Source organism: Nicotiana tabacum, chromosome 2 (assembly GCF_000715075.1).
Source record: "Nicotiana tabacum cultivar K326 chromosome 2, ASM71507v2, whole genome shotgun sequence".
NCBI classification, from domain to species: Eukaryota; Viridiplantae; Streptophyta; class Magnoliopsida; order Solanales; family Solanaceae; genus Nicotiana; species Nicotiana tabacum.
The window spans coordinates 11,501,316-11,520,734 of NC_134081.1; the positions used below are offsets into that span (position 1 = coordinate 11,501,316).

Consider the following 19,419-nt stretch of genomic DNA (forward strand, 5'->3'; position numbering starts at 1 on the left):
TCCATAGGATCAAGAATGCAGTTAAAGTCTCCAGCCACAATCCAAGGTATCTTATAAGTATCAGATATAAGCCTAAGACTATCCCATAGGACTTCTCTCACACTTGCTTTACATTTAGCATAAACAAATGACATCAAAAGAGAACCTCCATCCACTGTCACTTCATATGTAACTTGTTGCTCATCAGACTGCACCACCTGACATACCACTAGTTCATCCCAGAATACCCTTATCTGACTATTAACATTGGAGAATGCATTTGCATAACCCAACATTCTTTTGTATTTGTCCGGTTTATCAACCTTGTAGAAAGGTTCTAATATTGCAATAATTGGAAGTTTCTTGCTTCTAATCATTTGTCTAAGTCTCTCAAGGGCACCCATAGATTTGATGCTCCTAACATTCCAAAAAAGAGACTGAATCATGATAAACTTATTCAGAGAGTTTTTGACCTCTCCTTTAAGTCTATTGCTAATAAATTACCCAAAAGAAAGAAAAAATGGTATCTGCAGAGCAAAACTTCTTGGAAATGAGTATAAGAGCCTACAGTACTTTGTGCTGTGCGTCCCTTGCAGCAACCAATATGAGGAGTTCTTGGCAAAGTCATTAAGAAAACATGAATAACAAACACCATCCAGGTCAAAAATGGAATCCGCCAAATCCCCCACCTGAAAACCCTCCTTCAAACTGGAATATAAGTTGCTGCCTTCCTCCACCGAATGGGTTGAATCCCCCACCGCCATTCCTGAACCCGTGTCACTGTCTTCTCCCCTGTCATATCATGTACGTTTTTCCTCATCGCCGAGAATCTGTTAAGAGAGGCATAACATTGAAACAAATAGCAAAAAGTTCAAAGAGGTCATCCTTTTTCAAAAGGGGATTATAGCAAAGTAACATTGGGCAAAATGCTAATAGAGGAGAAGCTAAAGGGGGAAAAGTTGAAAAAAGACCATCTTACACAACGCAATCTGTTAACACAATGGCATACAAATTCAACCAGTAAATGTCACCATGCACCAACATAATATTTTCAAACTACTTTATCTGAAATTAGGGTGATGGGTTGATAGACAGTCTAGAGTTTCGCCTTGTCTTACCAATAGTAGTAGTACTAGTCGGGTACTTTCTGATTCCTAGTCCCTTGTTTCTATACGGTGTGTAGGATTGGCACTATTCTTGTAGTTTCATATCCCTGAATCTCTGTCATTACTCATTGTATTATTTGCTTCTACTGTCTTATTACCTTGTTGTTGCTATTGTTTCTCTATTGCTCCATTTTTTACGTTCTTGAGCCGAGGGTCTTTCGGAAACAGCCTCTCTATCTTCATAGGTAAGGGTAAGGTCAGCATACACACTACCCTTCCCAGACCCACTTGTGGGATTCCACTGGGTTGTTGTTGTTGTTGACTCACTTGTATCATCAATCTAACATTACAAGGTAGTAGCTAGTTACAACTATTTTCAGTATGTATGGAAGTGTACGTCGTATTTGATATCTAGATTAAGGCTAAAAAGATAAAACTGTATAGTATGGATTTTGATATCTAGATTAAGCCTACAGATATAGACAGATATTTGGATTCATATGCAGAAAAACAACAGACAAGCAACAGCAAATCGCTTGAGCAAAAACCATGCTCACTTGGTTTGAGTCAAAAGGAAGGACCTCACCTAGACGGGAGACAGTGAATCGTGATTTTCTTTTTTTTCTATGCTGACTTTTGTATCATGGTTGTCACAAAGCATGCGCATGGGCATCAAGTCCATGTTGCTATTCTTGGATCCAGCGGGTGGTACCCTTGGTGAAAAAATTCTTACATGAATTACTGCATATGGATTTTGCCTTAAGATACTAAAAGGTTTCAATCCAGTCATGTTTTGAAATGTGTTGAAAACCTTGATTCTGACATTTGTTGCTTCACTCCGATTGCCACCTTTGTCAATGAACGGACTTCAGCTTGGAGAGATTCTAACTGGATCTTCCTCTTGTCATTTATCACCTCAAAACAGTCGCATTTGTAGCAAAAGACAATAAGGAGAATAGGGAGCTTGTAGTGGTCTGCTGCTGGTATTCACATGGACTCGACAACAAATTATCGAGGTGGAGTGAGCATGAATGTATCGACATTGAGTAAATGACAGATCTTTATAAGAATGAAAAACCTATATTTGAAAGAGCAGGAGGAAGCAGACTGAAAAAAGTTCATTACCTTTAGCTACTTCCACTGAAATTGTCAAAGAAAATATATCCTGATTTATTGGTGTTATTGACCAATGTTGTTTTGTTTTGCTCTCCAAATCAAAGGAAAATAATATGCTTCCTTCAATTATATACACTTTTTAAACACATACAATGACATTAGATGCTGACCTTATATTGTTTTTTCTTTTTCTTTTTCAATCATTGACAATTTCTAAGCAATAATTTACAGAGTCACCAAGCTTGGATAAACACGCCACCTTGATACAAGAGAATGAAAAGCTATCTCTAAGATTCATTACTACTCTATTTTCCTATTAGTCTAGAAGAGTCCCTTCGGGGACATCCGATAAAACTGGAACGATACAGAGAAGATTAGTATGGCCCCTGCGACAAGGATGACACGCACAAATCGAGAAATGGTCTATTAGTCTAGAAGAATGAACACGAGAAATTAGATAGAGTACTAGTGTAAATAAACTAAAAGAAATAGGATGATATATTTTGAACAAACAATGTGTTTTCCGAGCAACATTACCTTATCTTGGGTGAGTAAATTATGTCTTTCAATTTAGCATGAAAATTGTGTCAATTCCCTATTAATCTTCGATTCTTCAATATGCCCCTCCCCAATTTACTATTTTTCTTAAGATCACATCTATTCGATGGGCCAGGTACCTGTAGCTGCAGTGTATCTGAATGGTTAGGACGCAACATTTTAGTCTTTCATTCCCAGAAAACAAGACATGTAAAGATCACGAAAGCATGAGCAAGAGCAAGAGAAACTAGTGATGGTCACATGAACTCCAAGTGTTCTGCTTGCAATTATCAGAAAGTTTTTCCTTTTATTTCTACTTACAACATTACAAACATTGTGTAAGGAACTGATACAACAGTGGCATTAGTGATGGCCAAATGAACTCGAAGCATTAGATTATCAGAAAGTTTTGCTTTTTATTTCTAGTTAGAACATTTCCAACTTCGTGAAGGAGCTGATACAACAAGCATAAAACTCAAATTTCCAGGAAGTCATAGTACAACTACAACTGAGTAGCAGATGCCACAAAGAACTCAGAGTGATTTACCAATATTTCTTGGCTTTTGCTTAATCTGACCCGTGGCAAACAATCCCTTTTCCAATACCCAATCTTCAATCATCACCTGAGAATTCACTGCTTGATCAGTAGGCACAAGATGCCCTGCGTTCATTACCACAACATGGCTCAAACTCTCCCACTTTTGCACATATCCAGCAAGCCCGTCATTCACTCTCCAAACCTTCCGCTCCGCCTCCAAAAACTTATCAATTTCGTCCCACTTCATCTTCTTCATCCATGCCTCAGTCGACACCACTCCATCTCTCAAATCACACTGTCCCTGGTATAACAACACCTTAGTATTCTTAACCAAGAACTCCACCATGTACTTCACGCTTTTCATCACGTCCTCGTGCAATGCTTTGCCTACTGAATCACTGCATACTTCAAAAGCTATCGAATCATTTGCTTTTAGAGCCCTCTTGATATCTACATTGCTTAAAAATTTAGCCACCAATTCATCTTCATAAGGCTTTAGCCTCCTAAAATCATATAAAGTGGCAAGCCCCGTCATATTCGTCAACATCCCTAACACCCTCGATCTAGCACTCGTTGCCGCGCTCCAATTGCCATTTTTGGTAAGTCGAATCGCTTCCTTTTGAAGCGATTCCAATTGTGTCTTTTGCTTCTCATTGATCAATCCGGAATAATAAGCACTCAAAGCATGAGTGCCCACTTGAGTATCGGGGTCAGTCAATCCATTCCCAATCGCGACACCAGCTAAATTCAACTGTCTTGATTTAGGCAAACCCGCATTCTTTTTCACTGTATAGTACCCAAATGCTGGCACATATTTACCAGCATAACTTTCACCGGTTAAGTAAATCGGACGCGTCTTAAACAAAGGATCTAATGCAACAAACTCTCTTGTAGCTTTAAAAAGGTGTTTAGCAACATCATGTTGGTTTCTTGGTATCTCATCAGGAGTCGAAGCAATACTAAATCCAGTTCCAATAGGATTATCAAGAAAAAGGAGCCCAAATATTCGATTCCAAGAACCAGGATTAGGTTCGAGCGAAAGATGTTCGACGTTTTGCCTGAAAGAAGACGATACACGGTAAGGACCAAGTTCATAGAAGTTTCCAAGCATAGAAGAGCAACCAGGACCACCTTGGAGCCAAATGAGAATTGGGGTTTCAGAAAGAGGGAGTTTTGTGCTGGGTTTTTGGGCTTCATAGAAAGTGTAAAAAATGGCTGAGCCAGTTGTTGAGTTAACTGTGAGGTAACCTGATTTTGTTGGCAGGGCTTCTTTGGGAAAGGAAGATAGCACAGTTATTATTGCTGATGATAATAAGCAATAGAAGAGCATAAGGAGGGGCAGTGGTTTTGGTCTGGACTCCATTATTGGTACAAGGGAATTGACCTGTGTAACTCACTGATAAAGTACATATATAGAAGTACTAAAGATTAGAAATTGATTATTGTCTCATTATTGTTGTTGTATAAATCAGTGCACTGTGTCCAGACAATAATTCTATAGGCAATATTCTCCAGACGGATATTCTGATTTCTCAGATGTGCTAAACAATGGATTTTTGCATTTAAAAAGAAAATAAATCATCTAGTACTATAATTCAGTTTAGTTCCTTTTATTATTTTTGTCTGTTTCTTTTGTACTTTTATTTTTGGCATAATACCTCAGGATCCCCTTGTACTTGACACCATTTATTCCATGCATATGTGAGTTTTTTTTTTAGTTTCTTATCCATGAAATTCAATCTAAGTTTTTGGATTGTTGTTACCCATTATTGCATAATTTATCGTTTTGTATGAATAATTGATAAGTTTGCTCAAAGTCTTTAATTGCTATAAATATTATAGATTTTTTTTTAAAATGGTAGCTCGGTGCACAAGGCATTCCGCGTTCACGCAGGATCCGGGAAAGGGCCGCACTCCAAAAGGTATATGATATAGACAGCATACCCTAATGGCATCAGTGACTGCTGTTATAGCTATTCAGATAAAATCTGCTTAAAGACGCTCTTCTTTAATTGTAAAACCAGCCTATCCTAACATGGTTACATGAGAGCATTTGGTAACAAGACTTCCTCAACACTTAAATTGGTCAAGTGGCCTCCCCTTTTCTTTCTCAATTTCTTTTGGATTGGAAAATGGTTAAATAAGTGGGTTGGGGTGGATGGAGCATTTTTAACATTTTAAAAACTTGTGGGTCACATATAAAGTTTGAAAAATATTACTCCTTCCTCATTTTTCCGCCCAATTTCTCTTTCATCTCTCTACTCTCTATGCTCTCTCTTCTCTCTGTCACTCAACCCCATCGACCAAGGCGGTTTCCGGCGGGAAAGGACAAGGATCAAGCTTGGATTTTGGGTGTAATCGTCTCTATAGACCCATCAAGCACTATATTAAAGCTCAGAACGTGTCAATTTTGGTAAATCCTAAATTCTTGTTTTCCGTTTCTTACATTTTTGATTTCGGGTTTTGTAGTGATTCATTCATGTGCATGTTCAAGATCGATTGGGTTGTGTATAACCATATCTTATATGGCGTGGGTGGTTATATTTGCTTCTTGGACTACCCCTATGCTCTGTATCTGAGTTACTTGGCCTCAAAAACTTCACTTCACCTTATTTCTGGAGGTAAATGCAGTGTACAGTTGCTCATGTGAACCAGTATACATCACTCAATCAACTACGCCTTTTAACCCAAATAAGCCAGAGTATAGAAATGAGAAAGCAATTCGAATATTTTCACTTGGTTTCAGAAGAACTATTTGATAATGTAACTACATCAGTTATCTGATCCACAACATTCTATTCGAGTTAGGAAGTTACACATTGACCTGTTATCAATCCGAATAATTCTCCTCTAAGTCTACTGCTACTAAGGTACATAAAAGAAAGAAAAATGGTATCCACGGAGCTAAACTTCCTGGAAATGAGCATAAGAGTGCACCCCTTGCAGCAACCATGTGAGGAGTTTCTTGGTAAGAAAACGTGCAAAACAAACACCATCAAGGTCAAAAATGGAATCCACCAAATCCCCCACTTGGAAAACCATCAGCTGGAAATCCTCCTTCAAAGTGGAAGTAAACTGCTGCCCTCCTCCCGAATGGGTTTAATCCCTCACCGCCCATTCCTTAACCGATGTCACAATGTCTTCTCCCCTGTCATATCATGTACGTTTTTCCTCATCGCCCAGAATCTGTTGAGTCTACGAGACAAATAGCAAAAGGTTCAAAGAGGTAATCCTTTTTCAAATCGCAATTGTAGCAAAGTAACATGGGGCAAAATGCTAATAGAGGAGAAACTAAGGGGAAAAAAGTTGTACAAAGACCATTTTACACAACGGGGTCTGTTAACGGATTGGCACACAAATTCAACCAGTAAATGTTACCATGCACTAACATAATATTTTCAAACTACTTTATCTGAAATGACTCACATGTGTCATCAATCTAACATTGCAAGGTAGCTACTTACAAATATTTTCAGTATGTATGGAAGTGTACTTCGTATTTGATATCCAAATTTAGGCTAAAAAGATAAACCTCTATAGTATGGCCCATAGATATTTGGATTCATATGCAGAAAAACAACAGACAAGCAACAGCAAACTGCTTGAGCAAAAACCATACTAACTTGGTTTGAGTCAAAAGGAAGGACCTCACTTAGACCGGAGACAGTGATCATGAATTCTTTTTCTTTTCTATGCTGAATTTTGGGTCACCGTTATCACAAAGCTTCCGCAGGGGCATCAAGTCCATGGTTCTATTCTTGGATCCAATGGCTGGCAGTAGCAAAGCCAGAAATTTCCTCAAGGGTGTTAAAACTTGAAATAAGTGAAAAAAGTTCCCTGACAAAGAGTGTTCAATATATGTCATATACCTCTAAAACCTAATATTTTACCTATATACGAAGTATAATTTTCCGACGAAGGGTGGTCAGTTGACCACCCTTTAAGACATATAGTTTTGCCCCTGGCGGGTGGTACCCTTGGTACTGCAAATGACTTTTGCCTTAGGATACTAGAATGTTTCTTATCCAGTCATGTTTCGAAATGTGTTGAAAAACTTAATTCTGACATTTGTTGCTTCACTCTGATTGCCACCCTTTGTCAATGAAATGGCTTTAGCTTGGAATTCTAACTGGATCTTCCTCTTGTCATTTATCACCTAACCGTACGCATTTGTAACATGAGACAATAAGGAGAAATGGGAGTTTGTAGTGGTCTACTGCTGGTATTCACATGGACTCGACAACAAATTATAGGGGTGGAGTGAGCATGAAAGTATCGACATCGAGTAAATGACAGATCTTTACAAGAATGAAATTCCGATGTTTGAAGGAGCGGGAGGAAGGAGATTGAAAAAAGTTCATTACCTTTAGCTACTTCTACTGAAATTGTCAAAGAAAATATACACTGGTCTAATGGTGTTATTGGCCAATGTTGTTTTGTTTTGCGCTCCAAACCATAGGAAAATAGTGTGCTTCCTTCGATTATGTACACTTTCTTTATCTAAACACATTCAATGACATTAGATGCTGGCCTTATATTTATTTTTCTTTTTCTTTTCAATCCTTCACAATTTCTAAGCAATAATTTAGAGAGTCACCTAGCTTGGTTAGACTACGCCACCTTGAGGCAAAAGAATGAAAAACCCACCTCTAGGATTCATTACTACTCTATTTTCCTATTAGCCTGGAAGAATGAATACGAGAAATTAGGAGTACTAGTGTAAATAAACTAACTGAAATAGGATGATATAATTTGAGCAAATGCTGTGTTTTCAGAGCAACATTGCCTTATCTTGGTGTCATTCCCTATTATGCCTTTCAATTTACAGTGAAAATTGTGTCATTCCCTACTAATCTTCAATATGCCCCTCCACAATTTACTATTTTTCTTAAGATCACATCTATTCGATGGGTCAGGTACCTGTAAGTCTGTAACTGCAGTGTACCTGAATTGTTAGGATGCAATGTTTTAGTCTTTCATTCCCGGAAAAAAGGAATGTTAAGATCAAGAAAGAATGAGCAAGGGGAGCAAGAGAAACTAGGGATGGTCAAAAAGAACGCCAAGCATTATCAGAAAGTTTTGCCTTTTATTTCTAGTTAGAAAATTTCAAACATCATGAAAGGAACTGATAAAACAAGCATATTACAACAACTACAACTGAGTAGCAGATGCCACAAAGAACTCAGAGTGATTTACCAATATTTCTTGGCTTTTGCTTAATCTGACCCGTGGCAAACAATCCCTTTTCCAATACCCAATCTTCAATCATCACCTGAGAATTCACTGCTTGATCAGTAGGCACAAGATGCCCTGCGTTCATTACCACAACATGGCTCAAACTCTCCCACTTTTGCACATATCCAGCAAGCCCGTCATTCACTCTCCAAACCTTCCGCTCCGCCTCCAAAAACTTATCAATTTCGTCCCACTTCATCTTCTTCATCCATGCCTCAGTCGACACCACTCCATCTCTCAAATCACACTGTCCCTGGTATAACAACACCTTAGTATTCTTAACCAAGAACTCCACCATGTACTTCACGCTTTTCATCACGTCCTCGTGCAATGCTTTGCCTACTGAATCACTGCATACTTCAAAAGCTATCGAATCATTTGCTTTTAGAGCCCTCTTGATATCTACATTGCTTAAAAATTTAGCCACCAATTCATCTTCATAAGGCTTTAGCCTCCTAAAATCATATAAAGTGGCAAGCCCCGTCATATTCGTCAACATCCCTAACACCCTCGATCTAGCACTCGTTGCCGCGCTCCAATTGCCATTTTTGGTAAGTCGAATCGCTTCCTTTTGAAGCGATTCCAATTGTGTCTTTTGCTTCTCATTGATCAATCCGGAATAATAAGCACTCAAAGCATGAGTGCCCACTTGAGTATCGGGGTCAGTCAATCCATTCCCAATCGCGACACCAGCTAAATTCAACTGTCTTGATTTAGGCAAACCCGCATTCTTTTTCACTGTATAGTACCCAAATGCTGGCACATATTTACCAGCATAACTTTCACCGGTTAAGTAAATCGGACGCGTCTTAAACAAAGGATCTAATGCAACAAACTCTCTTGTAGCTTTAAAAAGGTGTTTAGCAACATCATGTTGGTTTCTTGGTATCTCATCAGGAGTCGAAGCAATACTAAATCCAGTTCCAATAGGATTATCAAGAAAAAGGAGCCCAAATATTCGATTCCAAGAACCAGGATTAGGTTCGAGCGAAAGATGTTCGACGTTTTGCCTGAAAGAAGACGATACACGGTAAGGACCAAGTTCATAGAAGTTTCCAAGCATAGAAGAGCAACCAGGACCACCTTGGAGCCAAATGAGAATTGGGGTTTCAGAAAGAGGGAGTTTTGTGCTGGGTTTTTGGGCTTCATAGAAAGTGTAAAAAATGGCTGAGCCAGTTGTTGAGTTAACTGTGAGGTAACCTGATTTTGTTGGCAGGGCTTCTTTGGGAAAGGAAGATTGTATGTACAGTTATTATTGCTGATGTTAAGCAATAGAAGAGCATAAGGATAAGGGGGGGAAATGGTTTTGGTCTGGACTCCATTATTGGTACAAGGGAATTGACCTGTGACTTGTATAGAGGTACTAAAGATTAGAAATTGATTATTGTCTCATTATTGTTGTGAAACTGAGTGCACGTGTCCAGAATTACGAGGCAATAGCAATAATTCTATAGGCAATATTCTCCAGGCGAATATTCTGATTTCTGAGAATTCCTTCCATTTAAAAAACAAATCATCTAGTACTATATCCTTTCTTTCAGTTTCAGTTCCTTTGTACTTTTATTTTTGGCATAGTAGCTCGGGATTCCCTGTACTTGACACCATTTATTGGATGCACATGTGATTTTTTTTTGTTTCTTATTTGTTTTGTACGAATACTTGTTAAGTTTGCTATTATGATATTTAGATTTATCTGCTTAAAGACACTCTTCCTTGATTGTAAAACCAGTCTATCCTAGGATAGTTACATCTAGGGGTGTCAAACGGGCATGGCGGGTCGGATATAGACATGTCGAAAACGGATAATGCAAAAAACGGATAAATTACATGACCCGACCCATATTTAATACATGTAAAAAATGGGTTAACCGACAGATAATGTGAATATCTATATTATCCATGATTTCTCGTGTATGATCACTTTAGGAAGAATTCTTAGTCTCCAAACTTGAGAAACCCTCAATTTGAATCTTTGCAAATATAAAAATTAAACTCATTGGTTATCCATTTTTTAAACGGATAATATAGATCTTATCCATATTTTGCTCATTTTTAAAAAATTTACTATCCAATCCATTTTTTAATCGATAATATAGATGAATAGCCGCTTTTATGCATTTTGCCATCACTAGTTACACCATTGCAGTTGAACTACTTATATATAAATAAAGAAAAGCTATTATTTGGCACAAAAACTATTTAAGAATCCAAATAGTAATTCAAACGAAAAGAGAGTATGAATCCCTTTTCATAGTTGAATGTCAAGTTTCTTTCATAAACTCGGTATAATCAGAAAAGCATTTAAAAGTTATCACTAAATGCAACCCAGAAAAAAAAAACATAACCAATTGCATCAACTACCTGTAATTCAACTTGTCAATCTCAAATATGAGTTACTTGGCTTGACAAACTTCGCGCTACTTGGCTTGGCTCCTGTGAACTCAGTACAGAAATGAGAAATTATTTCGAATCTTTGTCACCGGGTTTCAGAAGAACTATTTGATAATGTAACATCAGTTATCTCCTCCACATCCCATTTTGAGTTAGGAAGTTACACATGGACCTGTTATCGATCCGATCAATTCTCCTTAAATCTACTGCTTCAATTACATAAATGAAAGAAAAAAATGGTATCCGCAAAGCAAAAACTTCTTGGGAATGTGTATGAGAGCCTACTGTACTTTGAACTGTGCATTCCTTGCAGAAACAATGCGAGGAGTTTCTTGGCAAAGAACAGCGTCGAGGTCAAAAATGAAATCCGCCAAATCCCCCACCTGGAAATCCTCCTTCAAAGTGGAATGTATACTGCTGCCCTCCTCCGCCGAATGGGTTGAAACCCCCACCACCCATTCCTGAACCCATGTCGTCAATGTCTTCCCCTTGGTCATATCGTGTACGTTTTTCCTCGTCACCTAGAATCTGGTAAGAGAGGCATGAGATTCAGACAAATAGCAGAATGTCCATAGCCTGACATGCTAATAGAAGAAAATTTAAGGGGGAAAAAAATCAAAGAAAAGCCATTTTATAATATGAGATCTGTTAATAGATAGGCATAATTTCATACTTTATCTGAAATGACTCACTTGTGTCATCAATCTAACACTGCAATGTGGCTACTAAAATAAGAACTGAAAACTGATGGAAAAGAAACAAAAGCGAACCTCATATGCAGCTGCTATTTCACGAAATTTGTTTTCTGCTTCTTCTCTGTTTTCAACGTTTTTGTCTGGATGCCATTGCAGAGCAAGTTTTTTGTATGCCTTTTTGATCTCTGAAACAGATGCTGTCTTTGACACTCCCAAGATCTTGTACCAATCCTTCCGTTGGCTCAATTTCAAAGATCTCTCAGCCCTCATCAGCGTTTCACGAATATTCCTATCCTATAGAAGTATACTTCAGATTATTTGATATTCAGATTAAGGCTAAAAAGATGAACCTCTATAGAAGAGGACCACAGATATAGATGTAGATATATGGATTCATATGTAGGAAAACATCGGACAAGAGAACTGGTTTTGAGTAAAAAGGAAAGATCTTATTTTGACTTGGAGACAGTGAATCATGAATTTTTTTGCTTTTCAATATGCTGACTTTTGGTTCACGGTTATCACAAAGCTTGCCAAGTCTAAGCCTTCTTTGAAATTTCTCAATTCCCTCCCCCCCCCCCCCCCCCAAAAAAAAAAAGAGGAAAAACGACAAATCATATCATATATCCACCATATGTGTTGGCCAGATTGAGTTATCATGCCAATGTCTTCTCTCATCTTAGATGCAGTATTACTATGTGAAGAAACAACACTGAGAAGAACAGTTTGAAAGTCAAAAAGAGCAAATGAACAAACAAAACCACAGCAAATAGTTGCCAACAAACCTGAGGAGATTTTTCAGCTGCTTCTTTCAAATCCGCAACAGCCCCCTCCCAATCTTCTGTTAGAAGCTTGGCTTCACCCCTCTGTAAAAATATGCCCAACTCAAAGATTCAGGATTTATGGTGTAAACTTGATATTTCTAAGCAAACAACTTCATCGAGTACAACTATGCCAAGTTGCTCGGACTCGGATGCGGTGGTCCGATACGGGTCCGAATCTAGAGGTCCGATCCTTCATGATCTAAATTTTAAGATTCGAGGACATGGATCCTGATATGGATAACAACGCGGGGATTCGGCTAAAAATAATTCAAATATTTTAAAAAATGAATTATGGGTCATTATGTGGAAAACTTACAAGGTATTCCGAGGAGGAGAAAATATTGATCAAGAGGAGAATCCAAGAAGGAGATAAAAGGAAAAGGACTGACATAGAAATTTCTATATACAAGGTATTCCATTTTCTTCAATTTTACCCTAGCTTTTGTTTTGATTTCAGAAATAACTGTATACGCTCCGAATTTCTTCGTCAATGTGCGGCATCGAAGGTGAAGAGTCCGAGCAACTACAAGTTGAAACAAAGCAGAAGCAGATGAAGATAGAACTTGCACTAGAGCATCAATAAGCTCTCCATCAAGCTCAAGAGCTTCTGAGCAACTCGATATGGCATCCTTCCCTCTTCCAAGCTTCACCAAGACTTTACACAAACCAAGATGAAGATTAACATTATGTGCAGAATGGTTGGGGTCCATTGTCAGTGCTGCTTTATACTCCTCCACAGCAAGGCGAAGCTTACCCTTACTTGCATTATCTTCTGCCTGCGCGAAAGGTCAAGGTTTAAGAAGCTCACATTGTAGCATATCTTGGAGATATAGCAGCAGGAAAAAGGTCTGCACTTAGGGGAAGATTGTCGGGGAAGATAGCGAGGCTTACACTTTTAGTCTTTTTCAGTAAGTTTTTCAAGCCAAAATATGCTTTCTTCAATTCCCCATGCTCTGGGTCTGAACGAAGACCCTTTTGATAGTGCCTGAAGAAGTGCGTAAAAAGCTTCTTTAAACAACCTCAATAACATGACATTTGGCTTTTTTAACATTTGCCTTTCATTTTCTTTTGGAATGATTTTATCTTGGATTGGTGTAGTGGGAGGTAGGGAAATAGTGACAAGATCGCTAGTTACCTTAAGGCGACATCATGATCAGCCAGATAGTAGTAGGCACGGCCTCGTAGCAGTAAAGCCTCCAGATTATCCTCATCTTCTTTAAGTATGTATCCCGTCTCAGATATGACACTGGAATAGTCTTTATCTGAGAGCAATAGCTTCGCCTTAAGGAGTTTGGCCTAGAAATTCACATTAAGAAAACATCATCCTCTGTGTAACACCAAGTGGCTTTTTCACAAGAAGTTAGGACAATAATACAATATGACTACATCTCTAACAATGACAAAAGCCTCAAATTGCTAGAAATGAATACCTTGGAGCACGCCGGAGAGAAAACGAGAACGACTTTTTCTATATACTCCAATGCTTTTTTAATGTCACCTGTCTCCAACAGGTTGGTCGCTGAATCAAAAGCACTCTTAGATTGGTGCAATTGAGAAAGCTCCTTTTCCGCAGCTGAGTCTCCTGGTTTCATCTCCAGAAACTTTTTGTAGCTTCTTTCTGATTCATCATATCTACATAAGCCAAAGATCGCCTAAATCATATGATTTTTTGATGCAAGGTAAATGCCTTAATAACATAATTTTCAAATCAGATGCTACCTATAGAGACAAGATCTTAAATGCTTGAACGCTAACTAATGGGGAACAAGGTTTGTGGGACCACAGATACATTTATTGCGCCATTCCAACGTAAATAGCCCACAATTTGAGACAATCGGCTACTTGAGCGAGATGCCAACAAAATTAAGAGGTACATGAATTGACCTAGAAAATAACAATTTTGATGATATGCTAGTGTAGTCAAGCTCCGGACATGATAAATGGTTGTTACCATATTCACACACCTAAATATCTTAAACCTAGGTCAGAATAACAAATTCAAGAAAAAGGGCAGCCCGGTGCAAAGCATCGCGCGTTCACGTAGAGTCCAGGGAAGAGCTGCACGCGTTAGGTAGATGCAAGGAGGTTCAATTGAATTAGCTTTATAGGAAAATTATAAGTACAAATAGGGCAGTTGGGCAGTTTTTGTATGTATTCAAATAGCTTTACAGGAAAATTACAAGTACAACTACGGCAAAAGTAAACTTCTTGCATATATATATATATATGTTTTGACTCCCCATGACATACGAGAATATTCCAGTCCAGTGGCAAAGGTGGTTCAAAAATGTTTTGGGCAATAGGTTTAAATCCCAGGAGTAGCATTCTTGCAATTTTTTGAATACTCTTGTTATAATTCTTGGTTACGCCACTGCCTAGGAGTCTAATCATTGAAGGCGTACCCCATTAGCCATTGTAATTATTTGCTATCTAGAAGCTGCATAGCACCATCAACAACAACATGCAGCACATGCCGTTAAATGGAAGATAATAGGAAGCGGCTAATGAAGATGTTCACATACATCAAACAAGCTTATATTAACACGACCAGCTTTTAATATGCAGTAAAAGAGTTGGATTTAACCTGCACAACTGACGAAGAAGAGATGCACGGTGCCAATACGCTTCTGATAGCGCTGGGTCTGCCTCTATGGCTGAATTTAGATCATTAAGTGCCTCACTGTATTTCTTAACTTTTACATTTTGTGAAACTCTCTCAAACAATGCAGCAGCGTCACCAGGTTTAGTGTCTACATATCAAGAATAGCAAAAATATTAGAGAACAATAAATGCCACTTCAATGACATGACAAAAGAACAGCATAAATCATGCTATTAGTAGGCACATAACCTCTTCGCTCCTTTCTTACAACAACAAAACTACCGGATTCACTCAAGATAACATCAAACAACAATTCAAATCCCCCCTCCCAATTTAAAGTATCAACTACCCACTTTACAACATTGCATTACTTTAAAGTTCAATCACTCACATTCCATCTTTTTACCAGATCTAGTTCTTTCTCATTACTGCATGACCTAAGATCTGCCACAGTTAACCTTTCTATCTAACTTTCTATCACTAACATCCTTATTTGAATTGGTGCCTCAGTTTCCCCCTCACTTCCTCAATATCGACGCTAAGTCTCTGATATTTCCTTTTCACAAAAGAACTTTGGTTCCGACAAGCCTGTGAATACACAGACTTCACCTTCCTAGGTTCTTTTTCTTTTTCGGGATAATGTTGGTGTTTGTGCCAACCTGTGCGCACAATCATATCTACCACATCCTACCAGCACACGTATCGAGTAACTATGTCCAGCTTAGGCAAATGGGATGAAATGCAGATTTTTCATTACTTCGAAGACAATTCATTAGCAGAAAGACTAAAAGAGAGGATTAAGAATGCAATATCTTAGAAGTTAATAACAACCAACCAAAAGATGAACAGCAAATTGTCTAATAACCAACCAAAAGAAGAACAGCAAATTGTCTTTTTTACTTCTAAACTTTTTTACTAAGAATTAAATTTGTAATCTTTATACTCTCTAAGTAAAAAATTAAATGAGTTGAGTCTGGTACAATAGCAATATGCATTCTAAGCCAAGAAAATCATAAACATTTTTGCTCAAAGCTCAAATCTTGAAAGTTAAATCCCCAAATCAACTGTCACTATTAATCACATATTTCAAATGCACAAATCTAAAGTATCCAAATTTACAGCTAAAATTTTAAAAACCCCAAATCAAAAAATCAAACAATATAATCATAAAAATCAAATCTTGAAAGTTTACCTAAGGCAGATACAAGGGGTTGAAGAAAAAGAAATTGGCAGGCAAATACAAAGTTGAGTATTAATGCTGAAAATAGAAAGCCCCTCCATGCTACGAAATAATCAAAGCTCCATAGCTTCGTAATCAATGGCTCCATTATTCAATTGACTGTAAATACATACAAAATACAATACATATGTGCGTGTAATTTTTGAACCAAACTATATAGATTTGTCTTTTTTTCACAATGTGAAATTCTTTTGTGTTACAAGTGACAAAGAGGGTTCAAAGGTTAAAGGATTCTCGTGTCATTCCACGTTAGATTAGCCTATCGGATTCTGCCACGTGTCTTTGACGTAGGTGGTTTTTGTGGGATCTTCCACTGGGATCTTGACACGTAGGATTTTGCTATGTGCATTTGTAGGGGAACAAAATTTAATTTGTATATTTTCTTTGATTAGTTGATTAGACATATTTGAAGAGATTACTAGTTTTGCTTAACTATCTATTTTCGGAATATATTGATTCGATTAATCTAAATTTATATTTGAAATCTATATCTATATCTATATCTATATCTACCTATCTATATACCTATATATCTATATACCTATATATTTATATCTATATCTATCTATATTTATATCATACTATATTATAAATTTTAAAACTTTTGGAAAAGTTATTTTACTAAAATATATTTCAAAAGCTAAACGATCATTTTACCCTTCAGTTTAACAATACTCCTTTAACATTGTTAAATAAAAATGTAATTATACGTTATAATGAATACCAAAGATAAAATTGAGCACATTTATTGTATATACAAGCTTTAGACATTTATTTTTAATGATAATAATCTTACGTTATCTCTCAAACCCAGATTTCTTGTTATGTTTGGAGTTAATATGTCACGACCCAAAATCTCACATGTCGTGATGGCGTCTATCTCAATACTAGGCAAGCCGACAATCTCAATAAACCACCATATCTTTTAAATTTGAAAACATAATAATTAAATTCAGCGGAAGAAATCTCACAAATACAAATATAAACACTCCCAAAACCCGGTGTCACTAAGTACATGAACATCTAATATGAATACAAAGTGTCACTGATAAAAACACTGTCTGAAAGTATAGAACAGTACAATAACTGAAGGAAAGAGAGACAAGGTCAGCGGATGCCAAGCAACTACCTTGATAGTCTCCAACTAGTAACATACTGAGGTCTAACAGTTGTCGTGTCCGGAAGCACCTGGATCTGCACACGAGGTGCAGAGTGTAGTATGAGTACAACCAACTCAATAAGTAACAAGACTAACCTTTGGGCTGAAAGTAGTAACGAGCTCCACAAGTACAGTCCAGTATAAATAATGGTAAATATGTAGGCATGCTTTCAAGTTCAACAGTTAAACTCAGTACAAATGAAATAGATCAATACTGCATGATATGAGGAATAGGACATCTCAGTAGAAAGACCTCATGTAAATACTGGTCACAAATTATTCGGTCACTCGGTACTATTTATGGCCAATCTAGCCCAGGGATATTCCAACTCGTATATAAATACACATTGACTGACAGTCAGTCACTCGGTATCGTATAAGGCCAACCCAGCCCTAGGGTAATTTTTCCCCAAATGTAAATGATTCGGACAAGATCCATGTCCAGATAAATTCATTACAATATAAATAAGTAAGGCAAGTCCATGCCCTGGAAAATCCATCTCGAATATATATAATCATCTACGCTCACTGGGGGTGTGTACAGACTCCGGAGGGGCTCCTTCAGCCCAACCGTGATATAAAGCCTTTATGGCCTACTGCAGGCAGGCAGTCCCGATCCGTATAATAATAAAGCCTATAAGGCCTGCTGCAGGCGGGCAGCCCCGATCCATAAAATAATAAAGCCTATAAGGCCTGCTGTAGGCGGGCATCCCTGATCCATATAATAATAATGTATAAAGCCATTATGGCATGCTGCAGGCGGTCATCCCCGATCCATTTAATGATAACATATATAAAGCCAATATGGCCTGCTGCGGCACACAGCTCGATCCCATAAATATCCTCACAGTGGACGAATATGACTGAGTATGAAATGTATATTTTTTTAAAACAATTAATTCAACAGCAACACGACCCCATGGGTCCCAAAAATATTGGCATGTAGCCTAAACATGATCTTTAATAAGAGTATCAGCTCAATTTCTCTAACATGTTCAAATAATAACATTATTCTTTAATTTTTCAACTTCACATGATTTCGTCGAGTAACAATTTCAATGGTGCACGTCCACACGCTCGTCAACTATCATGTGTGTCACCTCCAAACAATTTATATAACATAAATTTGGGGATTCATACCCTTAGAACCAAGTTTAGAAGTGTTACTTACCTCAAACCGTGTAATTCTTTACTCCGATAGGCCCTTGCCTCGTGAATTGGTTTCCAAATGCCTCGAATCTAGCTACAATTAATTCGATTCAGTCAATAAAATTTATTGGAATTAATCCCATAAGAAAATACTAATTTTCCAACAAAAATCCGAAATTTAGCTCAAAATTCGCTCGTGGGCCCTACGTCTCGGAACCCGACAAAAGTTACAAAATCCGAGAGCCCATTCAACCACGAGTCTAACCATGCCAATTTTTCCAAAATCCAGCCTCAACTCGACCCTCAAATTTTCAAATTAAACCAAGAGGGTTTTCTAAATTTTTCAACTTAATTCACCCACTAAATGTTAAAAATCATGGATTCGGGTAATTTAACCAATATTGAGTTAAGAACACTTACCCCATTATTTTCTCTAAAAATCTCCCAAAAATCACCTTTATCCGAGCTCCAAATCGGTAAAAATAAAAAATGGGACAAAGTCCCTTTTCAGAACTTAAACTCTCTGCCCAGTCATTTGCTCTACGCGATCGCGGACAACCATACGCGATCGCAAAACACAAACTTTCACTGCCCAGAAAAGACCCTACGCGATCGCGGTGTCCTTCACGCGATCGAGAAGCATAGGATCCTCAACCCTACGCGATCGCGGACAGCGACACGCGATGGCATAGAGCAAACGCGTGGCCCAGCCTTTTGCCTCATTCCTCTTCGCGAACACGGCATTTCACACTCGTTCGCGTAGCACAACCTGGCCAAACCTACGCGATCGCGGAATCCTTCACGCGATCACATAGCATAAAATCTCACTGCTCCAACTTAGCCTACGCG

The 19,419-nt window shown here is 37.9% G+C and overlaps 3 protein-coding genes, 1 long non-coding RNA gene and 1 other non-coding gene across 9 annotated transcripts; 2 read left to right on the forward strand and 3 right to left on the reverse strand.

The window, feature by feature from the left end:
• Positions 1 to 2,530: 2,530 nt before the first annotated feature.
• On the forward strand, positions 2,531 to 2,634 carry LOC142174000 (U6 spliceosomal RNA). The gene has a single exon (XR_012703369.1). It is a non-coding gene; the product is annotated as a U6 spliceosomal RNA (small nuclear RNA).
• Positions 2,635 to 3,025: 391 nt separating this feature from the next.
• On the reverse strand, positions 3,026 to 4,810 carry LOC107778307 (serine carboxypeptidase-like 50). The gene has a single exon (XM_016598533.2). The coding sequence runs from the start codon at positions 4,637 to 4,639 to the stop codon at positions 3,272 to 3,274; it is 1,368 nt and encodes a 455-aa protein (XP_016454019.1). The 5' UTR covers positions 4,640 to 4,810; the 3' UTR covers positions 3,026 to 3,271.
• Positions 4,811 to 5,496: 686 nt separating this feature from the next.
• Positions 5,497 to 8,753, forward strand: LOC142169436 (uncharacterized). The gene is made up of 2 exons (XR_012699206.1): positions 5,497 to 5,689; positions 7,459 to 8,753. It is a non-coding gene; the product is annotated as an uncharacterized LOC142169436 (long non-coding RNA).
• LOC107778313 (serine carboxypeptidase-like 50) lies at positions 6,013 to 9,574 on the reverse strand. 5 transcript variants are annotated; one of them, XM_075230708.1, is made up of 3 exons: positions 8,473 to 9,574; positions 6,924 to 7,113; positions 6,013 to 6,462 (listed from the first exon to the last, which is right to left on the reverse strand). In XM_075230708.1, the coding sequence occupies exons 1-2, from the start codon at positions 9,572 to 9,574 to the stop codon at positions 6,947 to 6,949; spliced, it is 1,269 nt and encodes a 422-aa protein (XP_075086809.1). In that variant the 3' UTR covers positions 6,013 to 6,462; positions 6,924 to 6,946. The 5 variants fall into 5 exon arrangements, with proteins under 5 accessions (XP_075086809.1, XP_075086792.1, XP_016454025.2 ...); XM_075230691.1 differs by having other exon boundaries at positions 6,013 to 6,471; XM_016598539.2 differs by having other exon boundaries at positions 6,013 to 6,471; positions 6,900 to 7,113.
• A 1,400-nt stretch (positions 9,575 to 10,974) lies between these two features.
• On the reverse strand, positions 10,975 to 16,463 carry LOC107778306 (dnaJ protein P58IPK homolog). Its single transcript, XM_016598532.2, has 9 exons — positions 16,215 to 16,463; positions 15,006 to 15,171; positions 13,852 to 14,053; positions 13,557 to 13,717; positions 13,313 to 13,406; positions 12,985 to 13,197; positions 12,383 to 12,463; positions 11,673 to 11,891; positions 10,975 to 11,430 (listed from the first exon to the last, which is right to left on the reverse strand). Exons 1-9 carry the CDS (start codon positions 16,348 to 16,350, stop codon positions 11,257 to 11,259), a joined length of 1,446 nt encoding a protein of 481 aa, XP_016454018.1. The 5' UTR covers positions 16,351 to 16,463; the 3' UTR covers positions 10,975 to 11,256.
• Positions 16,464 to 19,419: the final 2,956 nt, after the last annotated feature.